The 25,813-nt window shown below is 42.5% G+C and overlaps 5 protein-coding genes across 9 annotated transcripts in view; all 5 read left to right on the top strand.

The window, feature by feature from the left end:
- The window catches only part of LOC135545777 (protocadherin gamma-A11-like), a 236,390-nt gene that overhangs the window by 125,940 nt on the left and 84,637 nt on the right, over positions 1 to 25,813 (top strand). For 2 of the 5 annotated variants that reach the window (XM_064973647.1, XM_064973646.1), the window contains exon 1: positions 3,448 to 6,033. The exons of 2 other annotated variants lie outside the window; for them this stretch is intronic. In XM_064973647.1, the coding sequence (XP_064829719.1) occupies positions 3,550 to 6,033 (2,484 nt within the window). In that variant the 5' untranslated portion in view covers positions 3,448 to 3,549. Of the gene's footprint in view, positions 1 to 3,447; positions 6,034 to 14,140; positions 16,465 to 25,813 lie in introns of those variants that run through there. One more of the 5 variants, XM_064973658.1, reaches the window with a different exon arrangement.
- LOC135545356 (protocadherin beta-4-like) lies at positions 15 to 3,329 on the top strand. The gene is made up of 3 exons (XM_064972969.1): positions 15 to 589; positions 1,872 to 2,627; positions 3,318 to 3,329. The coding sequence occupies exons 1-3, from the start codon at positions 191 to 193 to the stop codon at positions 3,327 to 3,329; spliced, it is 1,167 nt and encodes a 388-aa protein (XP_064829041.1). The 5' UTR covers positions 15 to 190.
- LOC135545355 (protocadherin gamma-A11-like) lies at positions 6,801 to 9,821 on the top strand. Its single transcript, XM_064972968.1, has 2 exons — positions 6,801 to 9,530; positions 9,810 to 9,821. The coding sequence occupies exons 1-2, from the start codon at positions 7,092 to 7,094 to the stop codon at positions 9,819 to 9,821; spliced, it is 2,451 nt and encodes an 816-aa protein (XP_064829040.1). The 5' UTR covers positions 6,801 to 7,091.
- On the top strand, positions 10,480 to 13,993 carry LOC135545354 (protocadherin gamma-A8-like). The gene is made up of 3 exons (XM_064972967.1): positions 10,480 to 11,000; positions 12,288 to 13,056; positions 13,982 to 13,993. The coding sequence occupies exons 1-3, from the start codon at positions 10,618 to 10,620 to the stop codon at positions 13,991 to 13,993; spliced, it is 1,164 nt and encodes a 387-aa protein (XP_064829039.1). The 5' UTR covers positions 10,480 to 10,617.
- LOC135545353 (protocadherin beta-4-like) lies at positions 20,908 to 23,569 on the top strand. The gene is made up of 3 exons (XM_064972966.1): positions 20,908 to 21,283; positions 22,571 to 23,346; positions 23,501 to 23,569. The coding sequence occupies exons 1-3, from the start codon at positions 20,908 to 20,910 to the stop codon at positions 23,567 to 23,569; spliced, it is 1,221 nt and encodes a 406-aa protein (XP_064829038.1).

Genomic DNA, 25,813 nt, shown 5'->3' with positions numbered 1-25,813 from the left:
TGCGCTTCATATGAGGCGGGGCGAGACAGAGACACCATCGCTCTGATCCATACATGTTACCGATAAATGAAGGGGACACGAAAATAGCCTGTATTGAAATAATACTTTGAATATTACTCTTCTGTTTGTTGGCGGGATCTGAGAACCCATTATACGGAATATTGGATATTGGATTTCTTCGTTGTTGGCTATGGCATTGGAAGGATTCCTTCAGCCTAAATGTATAAGATGGCGTTTGTGTTGTGGACTGCGGTGGCAAGTACTGCTTTTCCTCCTGTATTTCAGTCATATTGTCAGTGGCCAAATCCGCTATTCCATTCCAGAGGAGATGAAGAAAGGTTCTCTTATCGGTAACGTAGCTCAAGACCTGGGGTTAGATATGAAAAGGCTCAGAGCGGGCCGGGCCCGTATCGTGACCGGAGAAAGCATTCAGTACACAGAGCTGAAGACAGACAAAGGGATTCTAGTCGTGAGTGAGAGAATAGACCGAGAGCAGCTTTGTGGCGACGTCACACCGTGTAGCTTCAACTTCGAAATTATTCTAGAAAATCCAATGGAGCTTCATCGCGTGACTGTAGAAGTATTGGATGTAAATGACCATGCTCCTTCTTTTCCAATACAAGATATACAATTTGAAATCAGTGAATCGGCGAATGTTGGTGCGCGATTTCTGCTAGAGAGTGCAGTGGATCCCGATGTAGGCCTCAACGCCCTTCAGAATTATATTTTAACCCCAAATTATAATTTCATTCTGAAACAACATGCGAATCCGGACGGTAGTAAATATGCTGAGATGGTCCTCCAGAAATCGTTAGACAGGGAGGAGCACCCTCGTCTCTCTGTAAAGCTCTTGGCTGTAGATGGTGGAAATCCGCAGAGATCTGGCACAGTAAATATAGAGATCACTGTCCTAGATGCCAATGACAATGCGCCTGTGTTTAACCAGTCAGTGTACAGGGCTTCTGTGATGGAAAACGCACAGAAAGGCACCTTTATCACAACCTTAAATGCCAGCGATGCAGACAGTGGATCAAATGGACAAATATCGTACTATTTGTCGAAATTGAAAGGGAATACAGTTGACATATTTAACATTGATATGGCGACTGGGACCATTTCTGTTTCCGGTCAGATAGATTATGAGAAAGATAATAAATATGAAATCAGGGTAGAGGCAAAGGATCAGGGTGGTTTAACAGACTCCAGTAAAGTTGTTATTGAGGTTCTAGACGTGAATGACAACGCACCAGTTATAAACGTCATGTCCTTCTCCAGCCTTGTGTCTGAAGATGCTCCTCCTGGCACAACTATTGCTATAATAAATGTTAAAGATGCTGATTCTGGAGAAACGGACAGATTACATGCTCTATAAATACTAACCTCCCATTTAAAATTCAGTCGTCTTAAAGTATTATTATAATTTAATGACAGACATAGCTTTAGACAGAGAAACGACACCGGAATACAACATCACCATAACAGCGACAGATTCTGGTTCGCCTCCACTCTCTAGCACCAGCACATTACACCTTAGAATCTCTGACGTAAATGACAATGCTCCATTGTTTCATCAACGCTCATACTCGACTTACGTCACAGAGAATAACTCTCCTGGAATGTCCATATTTACTGTCAGCGCGCGGGACTCTGACTGGAATCAGAACGCTAGAATCTCGTACCTCTTGGAGGACACGCAGATCAGTGGAACTCCAGTCTCTACTTATATATCTATTAACTCTGAAACTGGAGTTGTACATGCGGTTCGTTCCTTTGATTATGAACAAATCAATCAATTTACAGTGGTTGTTAAAGCGCAGGATGGAGGCTCTCCTCCTCTCAGTAGCAATGTGACTGTGAAAATAATGATCAAGGACCAGAATGACAACTCGCCTCAGGTTCTGTATCCAGTCCAGACTAGCAGCTCTCTGGTGGCTGAAATGGTGCCTCGTTCAGCAGATGTGGGATATCTTGTCACTAAAGTGGTGGCTGTTGATGTGGACTCTGGACAGAATGCCTGGCTCTCGTATAAACTGCAGAAAGCGACAGACAGGGCGCTGTTTGAAGTGGGCTTACAGAATGGAGAAATAAGAACTATACGCCAAGTCAATGATAAAGATGCTGTGAAACAAAGGCTCACTGTTGTAGTGGAGGACAACGGGCAGCCCTCTCGTTCAGCTACAGTCAATGTTAACGTGGCGGTGGCGGACAGCTTCCCTGAAGTGCTCTCGGAGTTCACTGACTTTACGCACGACAAGGAGTACAATGACAACCTGACTTTTTACTTAGTCTTGGCTTTGGCTGTAGTCTCATTTCTGTTCATCACATGTTTAGTGGTTATTATATCAGTGAAAATATACAGATGGAGACAGTCTCGCGTCCTCTATCATTCCAGTCTCCCGGTTATTCCGTATTATCCACCGCGTTACGCAGACACCTTGGGGACAGGAACTCTGCAGCACGTGTACAATTACGAGGTGTGCAGGACGACTGACTCCAGAAAGAGTGACTGTAAGTTCGTCAGACCCTGTAGTCAGAACGTACTGATAATGGACCCCAGTTCTACAGGGACGATGCAGCGGATGCAGAGTGAACAGAACATCCTGGATGAACCAGACTCCCCAATAGAGGTGAGTTTAAATAGTACAGTACCTTGTGTCGCAATTCATCTCTCCAACATGTCCTTTTTAACCAAATTAGCTATTGTGCTCTCCGGCCTTTAGGTTACGTAATGCCATATCTCTTTGTTCAACATTATACGCTTAAATAATTTTTGGTTAGTTTTGACTTTTATAGTTTGCACGCTGTCTATGTTTGTAGAAGGTGACATTGTACTCAGTAACACTGCATGTGGTAAGTTCATTTCAGCATCACTCGAGTTGGACAGCGCCACTTCTGTGGGGGTGTGGAGGGGGTTTCTCCGCTCTCTCACACAGTGTGCTATCCCTTGTCCTGCTCGATCAACATGTACTTTGCTGTAGAGTGCCCATAGAATGACTTGGATCCGTGTTGATCGCAAGAAAATAACTCGGCTGTCTCATTGTATTGTTTATTAATGACTTAAGTAGCGGACTCATGTGAATGTTTTTAATGCACGGAATGTTTTTTTATGGGGGGGGGGGGGTGACATGTTTCAGTATCAAATCATACTATTTTCCCCGCTGGTCAAAGTATTTTACTACATGAAAGTTGTATTCAAATATGTTGCACCTCGCACGGTGTTTAACTACCTATTTGTAAAACAAGTAGTGCTGTAAAGTATTTAATCATTTCTACACAGTTCTAAATTGTTCATGTTATCTGGTGTTTTGGACTCTAAGGGCCGCTGTTGATCAACAAAATAATTTCTGTCCACTGTTGTCAGTCAGTAGAGTCCCATCCCTATTACTGCGCTTTACTTGAGGACAGGGAGATACTGCGCTTCATTCGAGGCGGGGCGCGACAGAGAGACATTTGCTCTGATCTATAGATACACGTAGGGGACTTTTGAAATAGGCTGGATTAAAATAAAAAGTCAACAAACACTCTTCTATTTGATCATCGTTTCTGTGGATGCGGTATAAGGAACACTCGTGTCTGGTGTATTATCCGTTGGCTATGGCATTGGAAGGATCCCTTCAACCTAAATGCCTAAGATGGCGTTTGTGCTGTGGACTGCCGTGGCAAGTACTGATTTTCCTCCTGTATTTCAGTCATATTGTCAGTGGCCAAATCCGCTATTCCATTCCAGAGGAGATGAAGAAAGGTTCTCTTATCGGTAACGTAGCTCAAGACCTGGGATTAGATATGAAAAGGCTCAGAGCGGGTCGGGCCCGTATCGTGACAGGAGAAAGCATTCAGTACACAGAGCTGAAGACAGACAAAGGGATTCTAGTCGTGAGTGAGAGAATAGACCGAGAGCAGCTTTGTGGTGACATCACACCGTGTAGCTTCAACTTCGAAATTATACTGGAAACGCCAATGGAGCTCCATCATGTTACTGTGGAAATATTGGATGTAAATGATCATGCCCCTATTTTTCCGAATAATCACATCAAATTTGAAATCAGTGAATCCGCCACTCTAGGATCTCGTTTTGTGTTGGAGAGTGCTGAGGATCATGACGTAGGAGTTAACGGTCTACAGAATTATGTTTTAACCACGAATGACAATTTTATTCTGAAACAGCATGCGAATCCTGATGGTAGAAGGTTTGCCGAAATGATTTTACAGAAACCGTTAGATAGAGAGGAGCGTCCTCGTCTCTCTCTAAAGCTAATCGCTGAAGACGGTGGAAATCCGCAGAGATCTGGCACAGTAAATATAGAGATCACTGTCCTAGATGCCAATGACAATGCGCCAGTGTTTAACCAGTCAGTGTACAGAGCTACTGTGATGGAAAACGCACAGAAAGGCACCGTTATCACAACCTTAAATGCCAGCGATGCAGACAGTGGTTCGAATAGGTTAGTTACTTATTCATTTTCTAACTTAAAAGGGAACTTAGCAGATATATTTGAAATTGACAGGACAACTGGCAAAATATCTGTAGCTGGACAAATAGATTTTGAAAAAGACAAGAAATATGAAATTAGAGTTGAGGCAAAAGACCAAGGTGGTTTAACAGACCTCGGTAAAGTTGTCATAGAAATAGTTGACATAAATGACAATGCACCTGTTATAAACGTCATGTCTTTCTCCAGCCCTGTGTCTGAAGATGCTCCTCTGGGAACAACCATTGCGATAATCAATGTCAAAGACGTCGATTCTGAGAGGAATGGTCAGGTTACATGCTCTATAGATACGAACCTCCCATTTAAAATCAAATTATCTATGACAAATTATTACAATTTGATCACTGATTTAACTTTTGACCGGGAAACGACACCGGAATACAACATAACCATAACAGCGACAGATTCTGGTTCGCCTCCACTCTCTAGCACCAGGACATTACACCTTAGATTCTCAGACGTAAATGACAATGCTCCATTGTTTCATCAGGGCTCATACTCGACTTACGTCACAGAGAATAACTCTCCTGGAATGTCCATATTTACTGTCAGCGCGCGGGACTCTGACTGGAATCAGAACGCTAGAATCTCGTACCTTTTGGAAGACACGCAGATCAGTGGAACTCCAGTCTCTACTTATATATCTATTAACTCTGAAACTGGAGTTTTACATGCGGTTCGTTCCTTTGATTATGAACAAATTAAAGAGTTTAAACTTGTGGTTAAGGCGCAAGACGGAGGCTCTCCTCCCCTCAGTAGTAATGTGAGTGTCAACATCTTCATACAAGATCAGAACGACAACGCGCCTCAGGTTCTGTACCCAGTACAGACTAGCAGCTCTCTAGTTGCTGAAATGGTGCCTCGTTCAGCAGATGTGGGCTATCTTGTCACTAAAGTGGTGGCTGTTGATGTAGACTCTGGACAGAATGCCTGGCTCTCGTATAAACTGCAGAAAGCGACAGACAGGGCGCTGTTTGAAGTGGGGTTACAGAATGGAGAAATAAGAACTGTACGCCAAGTCACTGATAAAGATGCTGTGAAACAAAGGCTCACTGTTGTAGTGGAGGACAACGGGCAGCCCTCTCGTTCAGCTACAGTCAATGTTAACGTGGCGGTGGCGGACAGCTTCCCTGAAGTGCTCTCGGAGTTCACTGACTTTACGCACGACAAGGAGTACAATGACAACCTGACTTTTTACTTAGTCTTGGCTTTGGCTGTAGTCTCATTTCTGTTCATCACATGTTTAGTGGTTATTATATCAGTGAAAATATACAGATGGAGACAGTCTCGCGTCCTTTATCATTCCAGTCTCCCGGTTATTCCGTATTATCCACCGCGTTACGCAGACACCTTGGGGACAGGAACTCTTCAGCACGTGTACAATTACGAGGTGTGCGGGACGACTGACTCCAGAAAGAGTGACTGTAAGTTCGTCAGACCCTGTAGTCAGAACGTACTGATAATGGACCCCAGTTCTACAGGGACGATGCAGCGGATACAGAGTGAAAATAACATCCTGGATGAAACAGACTCCCCAATAGAGGTGAGTGTGTTGGAGTTTAAACAGTATGGCTCATTGGGTTGGAATATATATTTTCAATACTTTTTTAAAGTGTCCTTTGTAACCATTTTACCGATTGTGGCTTCTTAATATTTCTGCAGTTAACAGTATTCATTCAAACCAGCTGTTAAGTATTGTTGTGGTTAGATTGGGCTTTTATAGAATTCCATTGCCACTTGAGTTTTTATTCTGAGGTTTCGACGTTAGCAAACTAATAGCTACAATAGAATCGATGACTTGTCTATTGGTTAGTTTGGGCTTTTATAGTATACCTACCGATTTGTTTTCATCACAATAGCAGCAATGTTGGTTGTGTGGCCATTTCAGCAACACTCTCTGTGGACAGCGCCACTTCTGTCCTGATAGAATCATAGGTCTGCTCTCCCTTGTTCCAACGGCAGTGTTATGTCAAAGAGTCGCTATGGAGTCCCTTGAGCAATCTTAACTGCTTGTCAATAACCAACCCACTTTCGTACGGAATATGTTGTTCAATAATGCATTGGATGGCGGATCCACGGAAATGTTTTTAGGCACGTTCGAATCTATTGCTAAGAGGATAGTATAGCATGATTTAGTGTCAAATTCTTGCTATTTGCCTTACTGGTCCAAGTATTATAGTCATTTAACGTTTAATTTATTTAGATTTCACCTAGCACCGTGTTCAACTAGCTATTTGAAATATTTTGAGAACAAATTAGTGCTGTAAATTGTTTAATATTTTCTACGTTTCTACAGATTCAAATATAATGTGTGTTCATTTTTTGGACTCTGAGAGCCGCTGTTGATCAGTGAAATAATTTCTGTCCAGTGTTGTCAGTCTGAAGAGTCCCCTCCCCTATCACTGCGCTCTGCCCAGAGGAGAGGGAGAGACTCTGCGCTTCACATGAGGTGGGGTGCGACAGAGAGACACTCGCTCTGGTCTTTACAGATATCGAAAGAAGACGGTGAAAATAGCCTGGATTTAAATATAAGTAAAATATCGCTCTTCTATTTGTTGAGGATAAAAGGAATATTTCTGTTGGATCTATTATTTGTTGGCTATGGCATTGGAAGGATTCCTTCAACCTAAATACGTAAGATGGCGTTTGTGCTGTGGACTGCCGTGGCAAGTACTGATTTTCCTCCTATATTTCAGTCATATTGTCAGTGGCCAAATCCGCTATTCCATTCCGGAGGAGATGAAGAAAGGTTCTCTTATCGGTAACGTAGCTCAAGACCTGGGGTTAGATCTGAAAAGGCTCAGAGCGGGTCGGGCCCGTATCGTGACGGGAGAAAGCATTCAGTACACAGAGCTGAAGACAGACAAAGGGGTTCTAGTCGTGAGTGAGAGAATAGACCGAGAGCAGCTTTGTGGTGACGTCACACCGTGTAGCTTCAGCTTCGAAATTATTCTAGAAAATCCAATGGAGCTTCATCAAGTTACAATAGAAATCCTGGACATTAACGATAATTCTCCAATATTTAAGAAAAATAATATACATTTAGAAATCAGTGAATCCGCTGTTATTGGTGCGCGTTTTGCGTTAGCCAGTGCAGAGGACTCTGATGTAGGATCGAATGGCCTACAGGAGTACGTTTTAAGTTCAAACGATAATTTCATTCTAAAACAACATCCAAATGCCGATGGAAGAAAATATGCTGAGATGGTCCTCCAGCAACCATTAGATAGAGAAAAGCATCCTCGTCTCTCTTTAAAGCTAATCGCTGTAGACGGTGGAAATCCACAGAGATCTGGCACAGTAAATATAGAGATCACTGTCCTAGATGCCAATGACAATGCGCCTGTGTTTAACCAGTCAGTGTACATGGCTACTGTGATGGAAAACGCACCGAAAGGCACATATATTACCATCGTAAATGCCAGTGATGCCGACAGCGGGACGAATAGTTTTATTGTATACTCTATTTCAGACATGAATGGTGGTCTTGCTGATGTGTTGACTATCAATGAAACCACAGGCAGAATATCCGTTTCAGGGTTGATTGATTACGAAAAAGAGAAAAGGTTTGAACTGAGAATTGAAGCAAAGGACCATGGAGGCTTAACGGATTCGAGTAAAGTTATTGTTGAGGTCATTGACAAAAACGATAATGAGCCTGTTATAAGCGTCATGTCATTCACGAGTCCGATTTCTGAAGACTCTCCTCCGGGTACAACCATCGGTATCATCAACGTTAAAGACCTTGATTCAGGTGAAAACGGACATGTGAGCTGTAGCCTAGACCAAAACATCCCCTTTAAGATAAAATCTAATTTAAGAAATTACTACACCTTGGTAACCGATGCTGTTTTAGACCGCGAGAGCGTGTCAGAACATAACATAACTGTAGTCGCCACGGACGCAGGGTCGCCTCCTCTCTCAAGTAAGAGAACATTTCACCTGAAGGTGTCAGATGTCAACGACAATGCCCCAGTGTTTCCACGCGGCGTGTACAACTCTTATATCGCAGAGAATAACTCTCCAGGCGTCTCTATAGTTACTGTTAGAGCTAAAGACACCGACTCCAATCAAAATTCCCGTATTTACTACATTCTGGAGGATACTGACGTCAACGGGACTCCTGTTGCTTCTTATGTTTCGGTAAATGCAGAGAGTGGGGTTATACACGCGGTACGCTCCTTTGATTACGAACAAATCAAAGAGCTTACACTCGTGGTTATGGCGCAAGACGGAGGCTCTCCTCCTCTCAGTAGCAATGTGACTGTGAAATTAATGATTCAGGACCAGAATGACAACGCGCCTCAGGTTCTGTACCCAGTCCAGACTAGCAGCTCAATGGTTACTGAAATGGTGCCTCGTTCAGCAGATGTGGGATATCTTGTCACTAAAGTGGTGGCTGTTGATGTGGACTCTGGACAGAATGCCTGGCTCTCGTATAAACTGCAGAAAGCGACAGACAGGGCGCTGTTTGAAGTGGGCTTACAGAATGGAGAAATAAGAACTGTACGCCAAGTCACTGATAAAGATCCTGTGAAACAAAGGCTCACTGTTGTAGTGGAGGACAACGGACAGCCCTCTCGTTCAGCTACAGTCAATGTTAACGTGGCGGTGGCGGACAGCTTCCCTGAAGTGCTCTCGGAGTTCACTGACTTTACGCACGACAAGGAGTACAATGACAACCTGACTTTTTACTTAGTCTTGGCTTTGGCTGTAGTCTCATTTCTGTTCATCACATGTTTAGTGGTTATTATATCAGTGAAAATATACAGATGGAGACAGTCTCGCGTCCTCTATCATTCCAGTCTCCCGGTTATTCCGTATTATCCACCGCGTTACGCAGACACTTTGGGGACAGGAACTCTACAGCACGTGTACAATTACGAGGTGTGCAGTACGACTGACTCCAGAAAGAGTGACTGTAAGTTCGTCAGACCCTGTAGTCAGAACGTAATGATAAAGGACCCCAGTTGTACAGGGACGATGCAGCGGATGCAGAGTGAAAATAACATCCTGGATGAACCAGACTCGCCACTAGAGGTGAGTTTATTGGATCTTACATTATATTGCTCAGTTGGTTGAAATACTGCTCTTATTAATAAATCATTTGTCCTTTGTTTTTGTTATAGTGCGGAAAGGTTTATGTACTCAGTATTTCTCTAGTCAACCGCATAGTTAAATCAGCAGTTACACATTTTACACAGCTTTGGCTTTTATATTGTCAGCTGAGTTTTCAGATTGAGGTTTTGACGTTAACATATTACGTTCTACTATAGTGGAAATTACTCCACGTTTTTCGGATTATTTGTTTTTTTATAGTATGCCTGCTGAGTTGTTTTTAATCTAAGTGCTACAATAGAAACGAGGTAGTGTGGTATTTCAGCACCACTGTGTGGACAGCGCTACTTATGTCATGATAGAAGCAGAGTTCTGCTTTGCTCTCTCATACTGCTCCCTTGTGCCAACCGTTGTGGTTTGATAAAGTGACTATGAAATTACTAAATAGTCACTTAACCAGTGTTGACTGCTTGTCATATGTCAAATATAGCTCAACATACCTTTTTTACTCTGTGGTTCAATAATGGGTTGGAAGGCGGATCCATGGAAATGTTGTTTCATGTGTTCCATATTGTGACTGAGAGGATAGTGTGGCATGTTTTAGTATCATATTGTTGCTATTTGCCTTGTCATTGTATTACAGTGACTGAATTTATTGAGATTGCACCAAGCACTGTTTTTAACTAGCTATTTGAAAAATGTTGGAAGGAAAGTAGTGCTGTGAAGTGATTAATAATGTCTACGTTTTTATTAATTCAACTATAATATGGTGTTCGTGTTTTGGACTCTAAGGGCCGCTGTTGATCAGTGAAATAATTTATATCCAGTGTTGTCAGTCAGTAGACTCCCCTCCCCGATTACTGCGCTCTGCCAGAGGAGAGGGAGAGACTCTTTGCTTTTAATAGCTTGCGGGGCGCGAGAGAGAGACACTCGCTCAAACGGATACGTGAAGGAGGCAGTTAATAGACTCTATTAAAATAACACTTCCACTATCAGTTTCCTCTTCGCTTGTCGTCTCTGAGGATAAGGTCTAAGGAATTTTCGTGTTGGATTTTATTCTTTGTTGGCTATGTCATCTGAAGGATTCCTTCAACCTAAATGCGTAAGATGGCGTTTGTGCTGTGGACTGCGGTGGCAAGTACTGCTTTTCCTCCTGTATTTCAGTCATATTGTCAGTGGCCAAATCCGCTATTCCATTCCGGAGGAGATGAAGAAAGGTTCTCTTATCGGTAACGTAGCTCAAGACCTGGGGTTAGATATGAAAAGGCTCAGAGCGGGTCGGGCCCGTATCGTGACCGGAGAAAGCATTCAGTACACGGAGCTGAAGACAGACAAAGGGATTCTAGTCGTGAGTGAGAGAATAGACCGAGAGCAGCTTTGTGGCGATGTGACGCCGTGTAGTTTCAGATTCGAAATCCTTCTAGAAAACCCTATCGAACTACATCGTATTACTGTGGAGATTCTGGATATAAATGACCATGCCCCTGATTTTACAAAGAAAGATATTACATTTGAAATTAGCGAGTCTGCTACCTTGGGCTCTCGTTTTACGTTGGCGAGTGCAGAAGATCCCGACGTAGGGCTCAACGCCCTGCAGAGTTATGATTTAACTCCCAATGATAATTTCATTCTAAAGCAACATACGAATCCAGACGGCAGTAAATATGCTGAGATGGTCCTCCAGAAACCGTTAGATAGAGAGGAGCATCCTCGTCTCTCGTTAAAGCTAATCGCTGTAGACGGTGGAAATCCGCAGAGATCTGGCACAGTAAATATAGAGATCACTGTCCTAGATGTCAATGACAATGCGCCTGTATTTAACCAGTCAGTGTACAGAGCTACTGTGATGGAAAACGCACCGAAAGGCACATATATTGCCACCGTAAATGCCAGCGATGCAGATAACGGATCAAACGGCGCCGTCTCCTATTCCTTCTCCAACCTCAAAAAACATTTAGCTGACATTTTCAACATAGACGAAACAACAGGCACAATATCAGTTGCGGGGGAAATAGATTACGAGAAAGATAAAAAATACGAGGTTAGAGTTGAGGCTAAAGACCAAGGAGGTTTAACAGACACCAGTAAAGTTGTCATTGAAATTATTGACAAAAATGACAATGCGCCTGTTATCAACATCATGTCTTTTTCCAGCCCTGTGTGTGAAGATGCTGCTATTGGTACCACGATCGCTATTATAAATGTTAAAGACGCTGATTCAGAGAGAAACGGACAGATTACCTGCTCTTTAAATACTAACCTCCCGTTTAAGATCCAATCTTCGTTAAGTAGTTATTATACTTTGATCTCAGATGGAGCTTTTGACAGAGAAACGAAACCGGAATACAACATCACCATAACAGCGACAGATTCTGGTTCGCCTCCACTCTCCAGCACGAGGACATTACACCTTAGAATCTCTGACGTAAATGACAATGCTCCATTGTTTCATCTGCGCTCATACTCGACTTACGTCACAGAGAATAACTCTCCTGGAATGTCCATATTTACTGTCAGCGCGCGGGACTCTGACTGGAATCAGAACGCTAGAATCTCGTACCTCTTGGAGGACACGCAGATCAGTGGAACTCCAGTCTCTACTTATATATCTATTAACTCTGAAACTGGAGTTTTACATGCGGTTCGTTCCTTTGATTATGAACAAATTAAAGAGTTTAAACTTGTGGTTAAGGCACAAGACGGAGGCTCTCCTCCCCTCAGTAGTAATGTGAGTGTCAACATCTTCATACAAGATCAGAACGACAACGCGCCTCAGGTTCTGTACCCAGTACAGACAAGCAGCTCTCTAGTTGCTGAAATGGTGCCTCGTTCAGCAGATGTGGGCTATCTTGTCGCTAAAGTGGTGGCTGTTGATGTGGACTCTGGACAGAATGCCTGGCTCTCGTATAAGCTGCAGAAAGCGACAGACAGGGCGCTGTTTGAAGTGGGCTTACAGAATGGAGAAATAAGAACTATACGCCAAGTCACTGATAAAGATGCTGTGAAACAAAGGCTCACTGTTGTAGTGGAGGACAACGGACAGCCCTCTCGTTCAGCTACAGTCAATGTTAACGTGGCGGTGGCGGACAGCTTCCCTGAAGTGCTCTCGGAGTTCACTGACTTTACGCACGACAAGGAGTACAATGACAACCTGACTTTTTACTTAGTTTTGGCTTTGGCTGTAGTCTCATTTCTGTTCATCACATGTTTAGCGGTTATTATATCAGTGAAAATATATAGATGGAGACAGTCTCGCGTCCTCTATCATTCCAGTCTCCCGGTTATTCCGTATTATCCACCGCGTTACGCAGACACCTTGGGGACAGGAACTCTGCAGCACGTGTACAATTACGAGGTGTGCAGGACGACTGACTCCAGAAAGAGTGACTGTAAGTTCGTCAGACCCTCCAGCCAGAACGTACTGATAATGGACCCCAGTTCTACAGGGACGATGCAGCGGATGCAGAGTGAACAGAACATCCTGGATGAACCGGACTCTCCACTGGAGGTGAGTTTAGCTGATGTTGAATAATATACACCATCTTGATGGAATACATCTCTCAAAGGTGCACTTTATTCTGTATATACGGTGACCTTTATATGGCCAAGTGATCTTCTACTTTTTTATTAAAGCTTTGACAATCATAGTAGGCCTATGCCTGCTGAGTTTGTAGAATGTTATTTAGAATGTATGTGACGAAGCGCTACAATCGTTAAGCTGCGGCGCTAAAATGCAACTTCAGAACCACTCTGTGTGGACAGCACAACTTCTGCCAGTCAGCAACAGAGGTTTGCTCCACTCTCTCACACAACGTATCCATTTTTGAACTGCTGTGTATTGATGAAACGTTTCTATAGAGTCTCAGCCTTGTGTAGCCTACGCAATGGGAACGAAATAACTCTCTAGAAAGGTATTTGACTGTATTTTCAGTCATGGTTTGGACGGCGGACACATGTCCATGTTTTTACGCACGATCCATTCTAGGACTGAGAGGATAGGACATGTTTTAGTATCTTATGATTACTATGTTCCCTGCTGGTCATAATATTATAGTAATTGAACGGTGATTTATTTAGATATCACTTTGCACTTGGTTGAATATAAATTTGAAAAAGTATAGCTGTAAAGTATTGCATTTTTTCTGAACCGATTTATGTTCACATTTAATCTGATGTTCATGTCGTGGACTCTAAGGGCCGCTGTTGATCAGTGAAATAATTTCTGTCCAGTGTTGTCAGTCAGTGGCATCCCCTCCCCTATCAATGGGCTTTATCAGAGGAGAGGGAGAGGCTCTGCGCTTCATACGAGGTGGGGCGCGGAAGAGACACACTTGTTCTGGTACATGAAGATTACAAATACAATAGAACGGTTAAAAAATCCTGGATTAAGATAATATTTCGTTTATTAATCTCCCCTTAACTCGCCGTTTCAGGATCTGGTATAAGGAATATTTTTATTGGATTTGTTGTATTCTTGGATATGGCTTCTGAAGGATTCCTTCAACCTATATGCGTAAGATGGCGTTTATGTGGACTGCGGTGGCAAGTATTGATTTTTCTCCTGTCATTCTGTCATATTGTCAGTGGCCAAATCCGCTATTCCATTCCAGAGGAGATGAAGAAAGGTTCTCTTATCGGTAACGTAGCTCAAGACCTGGGGTTAGATTTAAAAAGGCTCAGAGCGGGCCGGGCCCGTATCGTATCCGGAGAAAGCATTCAGTACACAGAGCTGAAGACAGACAAAGGGATTCTAGTCGTGAGTGAGAGAATAGACCGAGAGCAGCTTTGTGGCGACGTCACACCGTGTAGCTTCAGCTTCGAAATCATTCTAGAACATCCGATGGAGCTACACCGCGTGACTGTAGAAATTATAGATGTAAATGACCATGCCCCTGCTTTTTCAAAGAGAGATATACAATTTGAAATTAGCGAGTCCGCTACCTTAGGCTCCCGTTTTACGTTGGCTAGTGCCGAGGATCCTGATGTGGGGTTAAACGCCCTGCAGAATTACTTCTTAACCACGAATGATAATTATGTTTTAAAACAACACTCGAAACCGGACGGTAGTAAATATGCTGAAATGGTTCTTCAGAAACCGTTAGATAGAGAGGAGCATCCTCGTCTCTCTTTAAAACTAATCGCTGTAGACGGTGGAAATCCGCAGAGATCTGGCACAGTAAATATAGAGATCACTGTCCTAGATGCCAATGACAATGCACCTGTTTTCAACCAGTCAGTTTACAGGGCTTCTGTAATGGAAGACGCTTCAAAAGGGACCTATATCACAACAATAAATGCCAGCGATGCAGACAGTGGATCAAACGGTGTTGTTGCATATTCTTTCTCCAACCTCAAAAAACATTTAGCTGACATTTTCAATATAGACGAAAAAACAGGCACTATATCAGTTGCGGGGGAAATAGATTACGAGAAAGATAAGAAATTTGAAATCAGGGTAGAGGTGAAGGATCAAGGTGGTTTAACTGACTCAAGTGAAGTTGTCATTGAAGTTGTTGATGTTAATGACAACGCACCAGTTATAAACGTCATGTCCTTCTCCAGCCTTGTGTCTGAAGATGCTCCTCCTGGCACCACTATTGCTATTATAAATGTTAATGATGCTGATTCAGAGAGAAATGGACAGATTACATGCTCTATAAATACTAACCTTCCATTTAAAATTCAGTCGTCGTTAAGTAGTTATTATAATTTGATCTCAGACGTAGCTTTAGACAGAGAAACGACAGCGGAATACAACATCACCATAACAGCGACAGATTCTGGTTCGCCTCCACTCTCTAGCACCAGGACATTACACCTTAGAATATCTGACGTAAATGACAATGCTCCATTGTTTCATCAGCGCTCATACTCGACCTACGTCACAGAGAATAACTCTCCTGGAATGTCCATATTTACTGTCAGCGCGCGGGACTCTGACTGGAATCAGAACGCTAGAATCTCGTACCTCTTGGAGGACACGCAGATCAGTGGAACTCCAGTCTCTACTTATATATCTATTAACTCTGAAACTGGAGTTTTACATGCGGTTCGTTCTTTTGATTATGAACAAATTAAAGAGTTTAAATGTATGGTTAAGGCACAAGACGGAGGCTCTCCTCCCCTCAGTAGTAATGCTACTGTCACCATCTTAATCCAAGATCAGAACGACAACGGGCCTCAGGTTCTGTACCCAGTCCAGACTAGCAGCTCTCTGGTGGCTGAAATGGTGCCTCGTTCAGCAGATGTGGGCTATCTTGTCACAAAAGTGGTGGCTGTTGATGTCGACTCTGGACAGAATGCCTGGCTCTCGTATAAACTGCAGAAAGCGACAGACAGGGCGCTGTTTGAAGTGGGCTTACAGAATGGAGAAATAAGAACTATACGTCAAGTCAATGATAAAGATGCTGTGAAACAAAGGCTCACTGTTGTAGTGGAGGACAACGGGCAGCCCTCTCGTTCAGCTACAGTCAATGTTAACGTGGCGGTGGCGGACAGCTTCCCTGAAGTGCTCTCGGAGTTCATTGACTTTACTCACGACAAGGAGTACAATGACAACCTGACTTTTTACTTAGTCTTGGCTTTGGCTGTAGTCTCATTTCTGTTCATCACATGTTTAGCGGTTATTATATCAGTGAAAATATACAGATGGAGACAGTCTCGCGTCCTCTATCATTCCAGTCTCCCGGTTATTCCGTATTATCCACCGCGTTACGCAGACACCTTGGGGACAGGAACGCTACAACACGTGTACAATTACGAGGTGTGCAGGACGACTGACTCCAGAAAGAGTGACTGTAAGTTCGTCAGACCCTCCAGCCAGAACGTACTGATAATGGACCCCAGTTCTACAGGGACGATGCAGCGGATGCAGAGTGAACAGAACATCCTGGATGAACCGGACTCTCCACTGGAGGTGAGTTTAGCTGATGTTGAATAATATACAACATCTTGATGGAATACATCTCTCAAAGGTGCACTTTATTCTGTATATACGGTGACCTTTATATGGCCAAGTGATCTTCTACTTTTTTATTAAAGCTTTGACAATCATAGTAGGCCTATGCCTGCTGAGTTTGTAGAATGTTATTTAGAATGTATGTGACGAAGCGCTACAATCGTTAAGCTGCGGCGCTAAAATGCAACTTCAGAACCACTCTGTGTGGACAGCACAACTTCTGCCAGTCAGCAACAGAGGTTTGCTCCACTCTCTCACACAACGTATCCATTGTTGAACTGCTGTGTATTGATGAAAAGTTTCTATAGAGTCTCAGCCTTGTGTAGCCTACGCAATGGGAACGAAATAACTTTCTAGAAAGGTATTTGACTGTATTTTCAGTCATGGTTTGGACGGCGGACACATGTCCATGTTTTTACGCACGATCCATTCTAGGACTGAGAGGATAGGACATGTTTTAGTATCTTATGATTACTATGTTCCCTGCTGGTCATAATATTATAGTAATTGAACGGTGATTTATTTAGACATCACTCTGCACTTGGTTGAATATAAATTTGAAAAAGTATAGCTGTAAAGTATTGCATTTTTTCTGAACCGATTTATGTTCACATTTAATCTGATGTTCATGTCGTGGACTCTAAGGGCCGCTGTTGATCAGTGAAATAATTTCTGTCCAGTGTTGTCAGTCAGTGGCGTCCCCTCCCCTATCAATGGGCTTTATCAGAGGAGAGGGAGAGGCTCTGCGCTTCATACGAGGTGGGGCGCGGAAGAGACACACTTGTTCTGGTACATGATGATTACAAATACAATAGAACGGTTAAAAAATCCTGGATTAAGATAATATTTCGTTTATTAATCTCCCCTTAACTCGCCGTTTCAGGATCGGGTATAAGGAATATTTTTATTGGATTTGTTGTATTCTTGGATATGGCTTCTGAAGGATTCCTTCAACCTATATGCGTAAGATGGCGTTTATGTGGACTGCGGTGGCAAGTATTGATTTTTCTCCTGTCATTCTGTCATATTGTCAGTGGCCAAATCCGCTATTCCATTCCAGAGGAGATGAAGAAAGGTTCTCTTATCGGTAACGTAGCTCAAGACCTGGGGTTAGATCTGAAAAGGCTCAGAGCGGGTCGGGCCCGTATCGTATCCGGAGAAAGCATTCAGTACACAGAGCTGAAGACAGACAAAGGGATTCTAGTCGTGAATGAGAGAATAGACCGAGAGCAGCTTTGTGGCGACGTCACACCGTGTAGCTTCAGCTTCGAAATCATTCTAGAACATCCGATGGAGCTACACCGCGTGACTGTAGAAATTATAGATGTAAATGACCATGCCCCCTGCTTTTTCAAAGAGAGATATACAATTTGAAATTAGCGAGTCCGCTACCTTAGGCTCCCGTTTTACGTTGGCTAGTGCCGAGGATCCTGATGTGGGGTTAAACGCCCTGCAGAATTACTTCTTAACCACGAATGATAATTATGTTTTAAAACAACACGCGAAACCGGACGGTAGTAAATATGCTGAAATGGTTCTTCAGAAACCGTTAGATAGAGAGGAGCATCCTCGTCTCTATTTAAAACTAATCGCTGTAGACGGTGGAAATCCGCAGAGATCTGGCACAGTAAATATAGAGATCACTGTCCTGGATGTCAATGACAATGCGCCTGTGTTCAACCAGTCAGTTTACAGGGCTTCTGTAATGGAAGACGCTTCAAAAGGGACCTATATCACAACAATAAATGCCAGCGATGCAGACAGTGGATCAAACGGTGTTGTTGCGTATTCTTTCTCCAACCTCAAAAAACATTTAGCTGACATTTTCAATATAGACGAAAAAACAGGCACTATATCAGTTGCGGGGGAAATAGATTACGAGAAAGATAAGAAATTTGAAATCAGGGTAGAGGTGAAGGATCAAGGTGGTTTAACTGACTCAAGTGAAGTTGTCATTGAAGTTGTTGATGTTAATGACAACGCACCAGTTATAAACGTCATGTCCTTCTCCAGCCTTGTGTCTGAAGATGCTCCTCCTGGCACCACTATTGCTATTATAAATGTTAATGATGCTGATTCAGAGAGAAATGGACAGATTACATGCTCTATAAATACTAACCTTCCATTTAAAATTCAGTCGTCGTTAAGTAGTTATTATAATTTGATCTCAGACGTAGCTTTAGACAGAGAAACGACACCGGAATACAACATCACCATAACAGCGACAGATTCTGGTTCGCCTCCACTCTCTAGCACCAGGACATTACACCTTAGAATATCTGACGTAAATGACAATGCTCCATTGTTTCATCAGCGCTCATACTCGACCTACGTCACAGAGAATAACTCTCCTGGAATGTCCATATTTACTGTCAGTGCGCGGGACTCTGACTGGAATCAGAACGCTAGAATCTCGTACCTCTTGGAGGACACGCAGATCAGTGGAACTCCAGTCTCTACTTATATATCTATTAACTCTGAAACTGGAGTTTTACATGCGGTTCGTTCTTTTGATTATGAACAAATTAAAGAGTTTAAATGTATGGTTAAGGCACAAGACGGAGGCTCTCCTCCCCTCAGTAGTAATGCTACTGTCACCATCTTAATCCAAGATCAGAACGACAACGGGCCTCAGGTTCTGTACCCAGTCCAGACTAGCAGCTCTCTGGTGGCTGAAATGGTGCCTCGTTCAGCAGATGTGGGCTATCTTGTCACAAAAGTGGTGGCTGTTGATGTCGACTCTGGACAGAATGCCTGGCTCTCGTATAAACTGCAGAAAGCGACAGACAGGGCGCTGTTTGAAGTGGGCTTACAGAATGGAGAAATAAGAACTATACGTCAAGTCAATGATAAAGATGCTGTGAAACAAAGGCTCACTGTTGTAGTGGAGGACAACGGGCAGCCCTCTCGTTCAGCTACAGTCAATGTTAACGTGGCGGTGGCGGACAGCTTCCCTGAAGTGCTCTCGGAGTTCATTGACTTTACTCACGACAAGGAGTACAATGACAACCTGACTTTTTACTTAGTCTTGGCTTTGGCTGTAGTCTCATTTCTGTTCATCACATGTTTAGCGGTTATTATATCAGTGAAAATATACAGATGGAGACAGTCTCGCGTCCTCTATCATTCCAGTCTCCCGGTTATTCCGTATTATCCACCGCGTTACGCAGACACCTTGGGGACAGGAACTCTACAGCACGTGTACAATTACGAGGTGTGCAGGACGACTGACTCCAGAAAGAGAGACTGTAAGTTCGTCAGACCCTGTAGTCAGAACGTACTGATAATGGACCCCAGTTCTACAGGGACGATGCAGCGGATGCAGAGTGAAAATAACATCTTGGATGAACCAGACTCTCCACTAGAGGTGAGTTTCTTGGATTTTAAATAAAGTAGCTCAGTTTGTTGCAGTACATCTTTACAATAAGTTTGTTTGTATAACTTTTTCTCAACTGTTTTACCCTGGTTCCTCATTCTTTTTTTATCGGTATCTCAGTAGATGGTTTCTCCCTCTTCTATATTTTATAGCAGTAAATCAAGGATTACTTATTGTTTTAATAACCTATAAAAAGTTTTAGGTTCGTGTTGTATGTGTGCTGTGAATTTAGAGATGTAGCCTATTTCGAACTGAGCGTTAGTGCTTGTGATTTATTTGTAACTCTGTAGTGTTGCAATTTTGCTTCAGCACCACCCTGTGTGGACAGCGACACTTGTGTCTTCATAGCATCAGAGGGCTGCTTCGCTCACTCACACTGTGTATAATCCCTTCTTCGTACCTCTGTCTATTGAATGTCGCTATAGATTTTTGCCTTAACGAAAAATATTACTGTCAACATGCATAAGTATTGCTTTGTAATGTTGAGCCATGGTTTGGACGCCTGTTCCATGGAATTATTGTTTATGCACGATCCATTCTGAGTTTGATGGGATAGTGGGATTCTTTGGTTGGCTATGAAATTGTCATGTTTTGAGTTGTAGTGATGAACGTTGCATTTATTTAGATTGCAGAAAGTGTTTTATGATTTGTATATGGATCAGTTTGGAAAGATAATAATGCTGTGCGGTTCTAAATTATTTCTGAATGGTTTTCGATTTACAAGTGTTTTATGATGTCCGTGTTTCAGACTCTGAGGGCCGCTGTTGATCAGTGAAATTATTTCTGTCCAGTGTTGTCAGCCAGCAGTCTCCTCCCCTATCACTGCGCTCTGCCAGAGGAGAGGGAGAGACTCTGCGCTTCATACGAGGCTTGGCACGACAGAGAGACATTCGCTCTGATCAATATATAGGAAAGGGATAGTGAAAATAGTCTGGAATAAAGCGAAACATCGACTGGTATTTCCTCACCGTTTCTCTCGATCCAGTATAAGGAATATTCGTGCTGGATGTTTTTATTCGTTGGCTATGGCATCTGATGGATTCCTTCAACCTAAATGCGCAAAATGGCGTTTGTGTTGTGGACTGCGATGGCAAGTACTTATATTTATTCCGTATTTCAGTCATATTGTCAGTGGTCAAATCCGGTATTCCATACCAGAAGAGATGAAGAAAGGTTCTTTTATCGGTAACGTAGCTCAAGACCTGGGGTTAGATTTGAAAAGGCTCCGAGCAGGCCGAGCCCGTCTCGTGACCGGAGAAAGCATTCAGTACACAGAGCTGAAGACAGACAAAGGGGTTCTAGTCGTGAGTGAGAGAATAGACCGAGAGCAGCTTTGTGGCGACGTCACACCGTGTAGCTTTAGCTTTGAAATAATTTTAGAAAATCCAATTGAATTACATCGTGTTACAGTGGAAATATTGGATGTTAACGACCATGCCCCTCTCTTCAAGAACAATCACAGTACATTTGAAATCAGCGAATCCGTCGCTCTTGGATCTCGTTTTGTATTAGAGAGTGCAGAGGATCCGGATGTGGGAGTTAATGGTCTACAAGATTATGTCTTCACTCCTAATGATAATTTTGTATTGAAACAGCATTCTAATGCAGACGGAAGCAAATATGCAGAGATGGTCCTCCAGAAACCGTTAGATAGAGAGGAGCGTCCTCGTCTCTCTCTAAAGCTAATTGCTGTAGACGGTGGAAATCCGCAGAGATCTGGCACAGTAAATATAGAGATCACTGTCCTAGATGCCAATGACAATGCGCCTGTGTTTAACCAGTCAGTGTACATGGCTACTGTGATGGAAAACGCACAGAAAGGCACATATATTGCCACCGTAAATGCCAGTGATGCAGACAGTTTTTCGAATGGATTACTGACCTATTCTTTTTCAAATTTGAAAGGCAACTTGGCTGATTTATTTGACATTGACAGGACAACTGGCAAAATATCTGTAGCTGGACAGATAGATTTTGAAAAAGACAAGAAATATGAAATTAGAGTTGAGGCTAAAGACCAAGGTGGTTTGACAGATATTGGTAAAGTTGTCATAGAAATAGTTGACATAAATGACAATGCACCTGTTATAAACGTCATGTCTTTCTCCAGCCCTGTGTCTGAAGATGCTCCTCCTGGAACCACGATAGCCGTTATAAACGTTAAAGATGCTGATTCAGAGAGAAACGGACAGGTTAGCTGTTCAGTAGACAAAACACTCCCATTTCAGATCAAATCCTCATTGACAAATTATTATAATTTGATCACTGACTCTGGTTTTGATCGAGAAAAGATGGCCGAATACAATATAACCATAACAGCGAGAGATTCTGGTTCGCCTCCACTCTATAGCGTTAGAACAATACACCTTAGAATCTCTGACGTAAACGACAACGCCCCATTGTTCGATAAAGGCACCTACTCTGCCTACGTCACAGAGAATAACTCTCCTGGAATGTCCATATTTACTGTCAGCGCGCGGGACTCTGACTGGAATCAGAACGCTAGAATCTCGTACCTCTTGGAGGACACGCAGATCAGTGGAACTCCAGTCTCTACTTATATATCTATTAACTCTGAAACTGGAGTTTTACATGCGGTTCGTTCCTTTGATTATGAACAAATTAAAGAGTTTACATTTGTGGTTAAGGCACAAGACGGAGGCTCTCCTCCACTCAGTAGTAATGCTACTGTCACCATCTTAATCCAAGATCAGAACGACAACGCGCCTCAGGTTCTGTATCCAGTCCAGACTAGTAACTCTCTGGTGGCTGAAATGGTGCCTCGTTCAGCAGATGTGGGATATCTTGTCACTAAAGTGGTGGCTGTTGATGTCGACTCTGGACAGAATGCCTGGCTCTCGTATAAACTGCAGAAAGCGACAGACAGGGCGCTGTTTGAAGTGGGTTTACAGAATGGAGAAATAAGAACTATACGCCAAGTCACTGATAAAGATGCTGTGAAACAAAGGCTCATTGTTGTAGTGGAGGACAACGGGCAGCCCTCTCGTTCAGCTACAGTCAATGTTAACATTGCAGTGGCGGACAGCTTCCCTGAAGTGCTCTCGGAGTTCACTGACTTTACGCACGACAAGGAGTACAATGACAACCTGACGTTTTACTTAGTCTTGGCTTTGGCTGTTGTCTCATTTCTGTTCATCACATGTTTAGTTTTTATTATATCAGTGAAAATATACAGATGGAGACAGTCTCGCGTCCTCTATCATTCCAATCTCCCGGTTATTCCGTATTATCCACCGCGTTACGCAGACACTTTGGGGACAGGAACTCTACAACACGTGTACAATTACGAGGTGTGCAGGACGACTGACTCCAGAAAGAGTGACTGTAAGTTCGTCAGACCCTGTAGTCAGAACGTACTGATAATGGACCCCAGTTCTACAGGGACGATGCAGCGGATGCAGAGTGAACAGAACATCCTGGATGAACCAGACTCCCCACTAGAGGTTTGTTATTTGAATCATAATTATTTTCCCCAAAACTATATTTCTTTCAGCTGTATTTGTAAATGCATCATGCACTTTAACTGTTTGAAATCCACTATGTATTCCAGGGAACTTTCCATGGTCATGAGTAGTATTCTTTTCTATTGATATGTAGGCGTTGCAGCACCAATGTTATGGACAGCGGTTCTGTGTTGGTTGCAGCAAAGAGGCTGTGTTTGAGTGAACCAAGCACCATAGTAAAGTTTGAATTGTTCTGCACATAGCCTTTACAATAGTAAAACTGAGGCAAACATTTTCTCTAATAGTAATTTGATTAAATAATCTTACAGTTTCTTAAGAAAGTTTTCGTACCCCTTGACTTATTCCACATTTTGTTGTTACAGCCTGAATCCTTAATGGATTACTTTTGTATTTCTCTCTCACCATTTACACACAATACCCCATAATGACAAAGTAAAAACATGTTTTTATAAGTGTTTGCAAATATATTTATAATGAAATACAGAAATGGCTGATGTACATAGGCATTCGCTCTCATGAGTCAATACATTTTAGAATCCGTTTTGGCAGTGGTTTCAGCTGCAAGTCTTTCTGGGTAAGTCTCTAAGAGCATTGCACACCTGGATTGTATAATATTTGTACATTAGTCTTTAAAAATTATTAAAGTGATGTGACGTTGGTGGTTTATCGTTGCTAGACAGCCATTTTCAAGTCTTGTCAAAGCTTTTCAAGCTGATTTAAGTCAAAAGTGTAACTAGGCCACTCAGGCATATTCAATGTCGTCTTGGTAAGCAACTTCAGTGTATATTTGGCCTTGTATTTTAGGTTATTGTCCTGCTGAGAGGTGAATTTATCTCCCAGTGTATTTTGGAAAGCAAACTGAACCAGGTTTTACTCTAGGATTATGGCTGTGCTTTGCTCTATTCCATTTATTTTTATCCTAAAAACTCCTAGTCCTTGCCGATGACAAGCATACCCATAACATGATGCAGCCACCACCATGCTTGGAAATATTAAGTGTGGTACTCAGTGATGTGTTGTGAAAGGATTTGCCCCAAACATAATGCTGTAACAGCTGTCTTGGGAAGAAGGTGAGGACCAATACGCAGCGTCGTACGGGTTCATCTTTTTTAATGTAAACTGAACACTGAATAACAAAACAACAAAGAAAACAACCGAAACAGTTCTGTCTGGTGCAGACACACAAAGACAGAAAACAACCACCCACAAAACACAATCGAAAACAGGCTACCTAAATATGGTTCTCAATCAGGGACAATGATTGACAGCTGCCTCTGATTGAGAACCATACCAGGCCAAACACAGAAATAGAACACCATAGAAAAACTAACATAGACAACCCACCCAACTCACGCCTTGACCATACTAAAACGAAAGACAAAACAAAGGAACTAAGGTCAGAACGTGACAAATGCTTTGTATTCAGTACATAAAGTGAATTTCTTTGCCACATTTTTTTCAATATTACTTGTTGCAAACAGGATGCATGTTTTCAAAAAAATGTATTCTGTACAGGCCTCCTTCTTTTCACTCTGTCAAATAGGTTAGTATTGTGGAGTAACTACTATGTTGGTGATCCATCCCGGTGTTCTCCCATCACAGCCGTTAAACTCTGTAACTGTCATAATGTCGCCATTGGCCTCATTGTGAAATCCCTGAGCAGTTTCCCTCCCCTTCGGCAACTGAGTTAGGAAGGACGCCTGTATCTGTGTAGTGACTGGGTGTACACCATCCAAAGTGTAATTAATAACATCACCATGCTCTAAGAGGTATTCAATATCGCCCCCCCCCCCCATTGGAAAACCTTCCTGGTCTTTGTGGTTGAATCTGTGTTTGAAATTCACTGCTCGACAAAGGGACCTTACATATAATTGTATATGTGGAGTACAGAGATGAAGTAGTCATTTAGAAATCATGTTAATCAAGAATATTGCACACATAACATGTCCATGCAACTTATAGTGTGACTTGTTCAGCAAATGTTTCATCCTGAATTAATTTAGGCTTGCCATAACAAAGGGTTTGAATACTTATTGACTCAAGACATTTCAGCTTTTGATTTTTTAAATTAATTTATAAAAATGTCTAATAACATAATTTCACTTTGACATTATGCGGTATTGTGTGTAGGCCAGTAAAAAAAATATCAATTTAATCCATGTTTAATTCAGGCTGTAACATAACAACATTTGGAAAAAGTCAGGGGGTGTGAATACTTTCTGAAGGACTATTTATAAATACCATAATGCTGGGTTTAAATTAGCGAAAGTTCCTTTCTGTCACAATCTATAGCTTTTTGCTACATGTATTTGGAATGACATTTATCGTCAACGTGCTTCTGGCACCATGTTTTACATCAGTCCTTCACACATTGGCCGAGATGTTTTGATACAGCCTGAATGAATAAAGCGAAGCCGGTTGAGAAGGCAAACCCGAGTGCTGGCAT

The sequence above is a fragment of the Oncorhynchus masou genome, chromosome 9, assembly GCF_036934945.1.
Source record: "Oncorhynchus masou masou isolate Uvic2021 chromosome 9, UVic_Omas_1.1, whole genome shotgun sequence".
NCBI lineage: Eukaryota > Metazoa > Chordata > Actinopteri > Salmoniformes > Salmonidae > Oncorhynchus > Oncorhynchus masou.
This window is presented reverse-complemented; position numbering and strand designations above follow the sequence as displayed.

Coding starts and splice junctions, on each gene's coding strand:
- LOC135545356 (XM_064972969.1), top strand. CDS start 191: ATGGCATTGGAAGGATTCCTTCAGCCTAAATGTATAAGATGGCGTTTG. Junction 590..1,871: donor TGACTGTAGAAGTATTGGAT/GTAAATGACCAT, acceptor ATAATGATCAAG/GACCAGAATGACAACTCGCC.
- LOC135545355 (XM_064972968.1), top strand. CDS start 7,092: ATGGCATTGGAAGGATTCCTTCAACCTAAATACGTAAGATGGCGTTTG.
- LOC135545354 (XM_064972967.1), top strand. CDS start 10,618: ATGTCATCTGAAGGATTCCTTCAACCTAAATGCGTAAGATGGCGTTTG. Junction 11,001..12,287: donor ATCGAACTACATCGTATTAC/TGTGGAGATTCT, acceptor TGTGAGTGTCAA/CATCTTCATACAAGATCAGA.
- LOC135545353 (XM_064972966.1), top strand. CDS start 20,908: ATGGCATCTGATGGATTCCTTCAACCTAAATGCGCAAAATGGCGTTTG. Junction 21,284..22,570: donor AAATCCAATTGAATTACATC/GTGTTACAGTGG, acceptor GTAGTAATGCTA/CTGTCACCATCTTAATCCAA. Junction 23,347..23,500: donor AACCAGACTCCCCACTAGAG/GTTTGTTATTTG, acceptor ATTGATATGTAG/GCGTTGCAGCACCAATGTTA.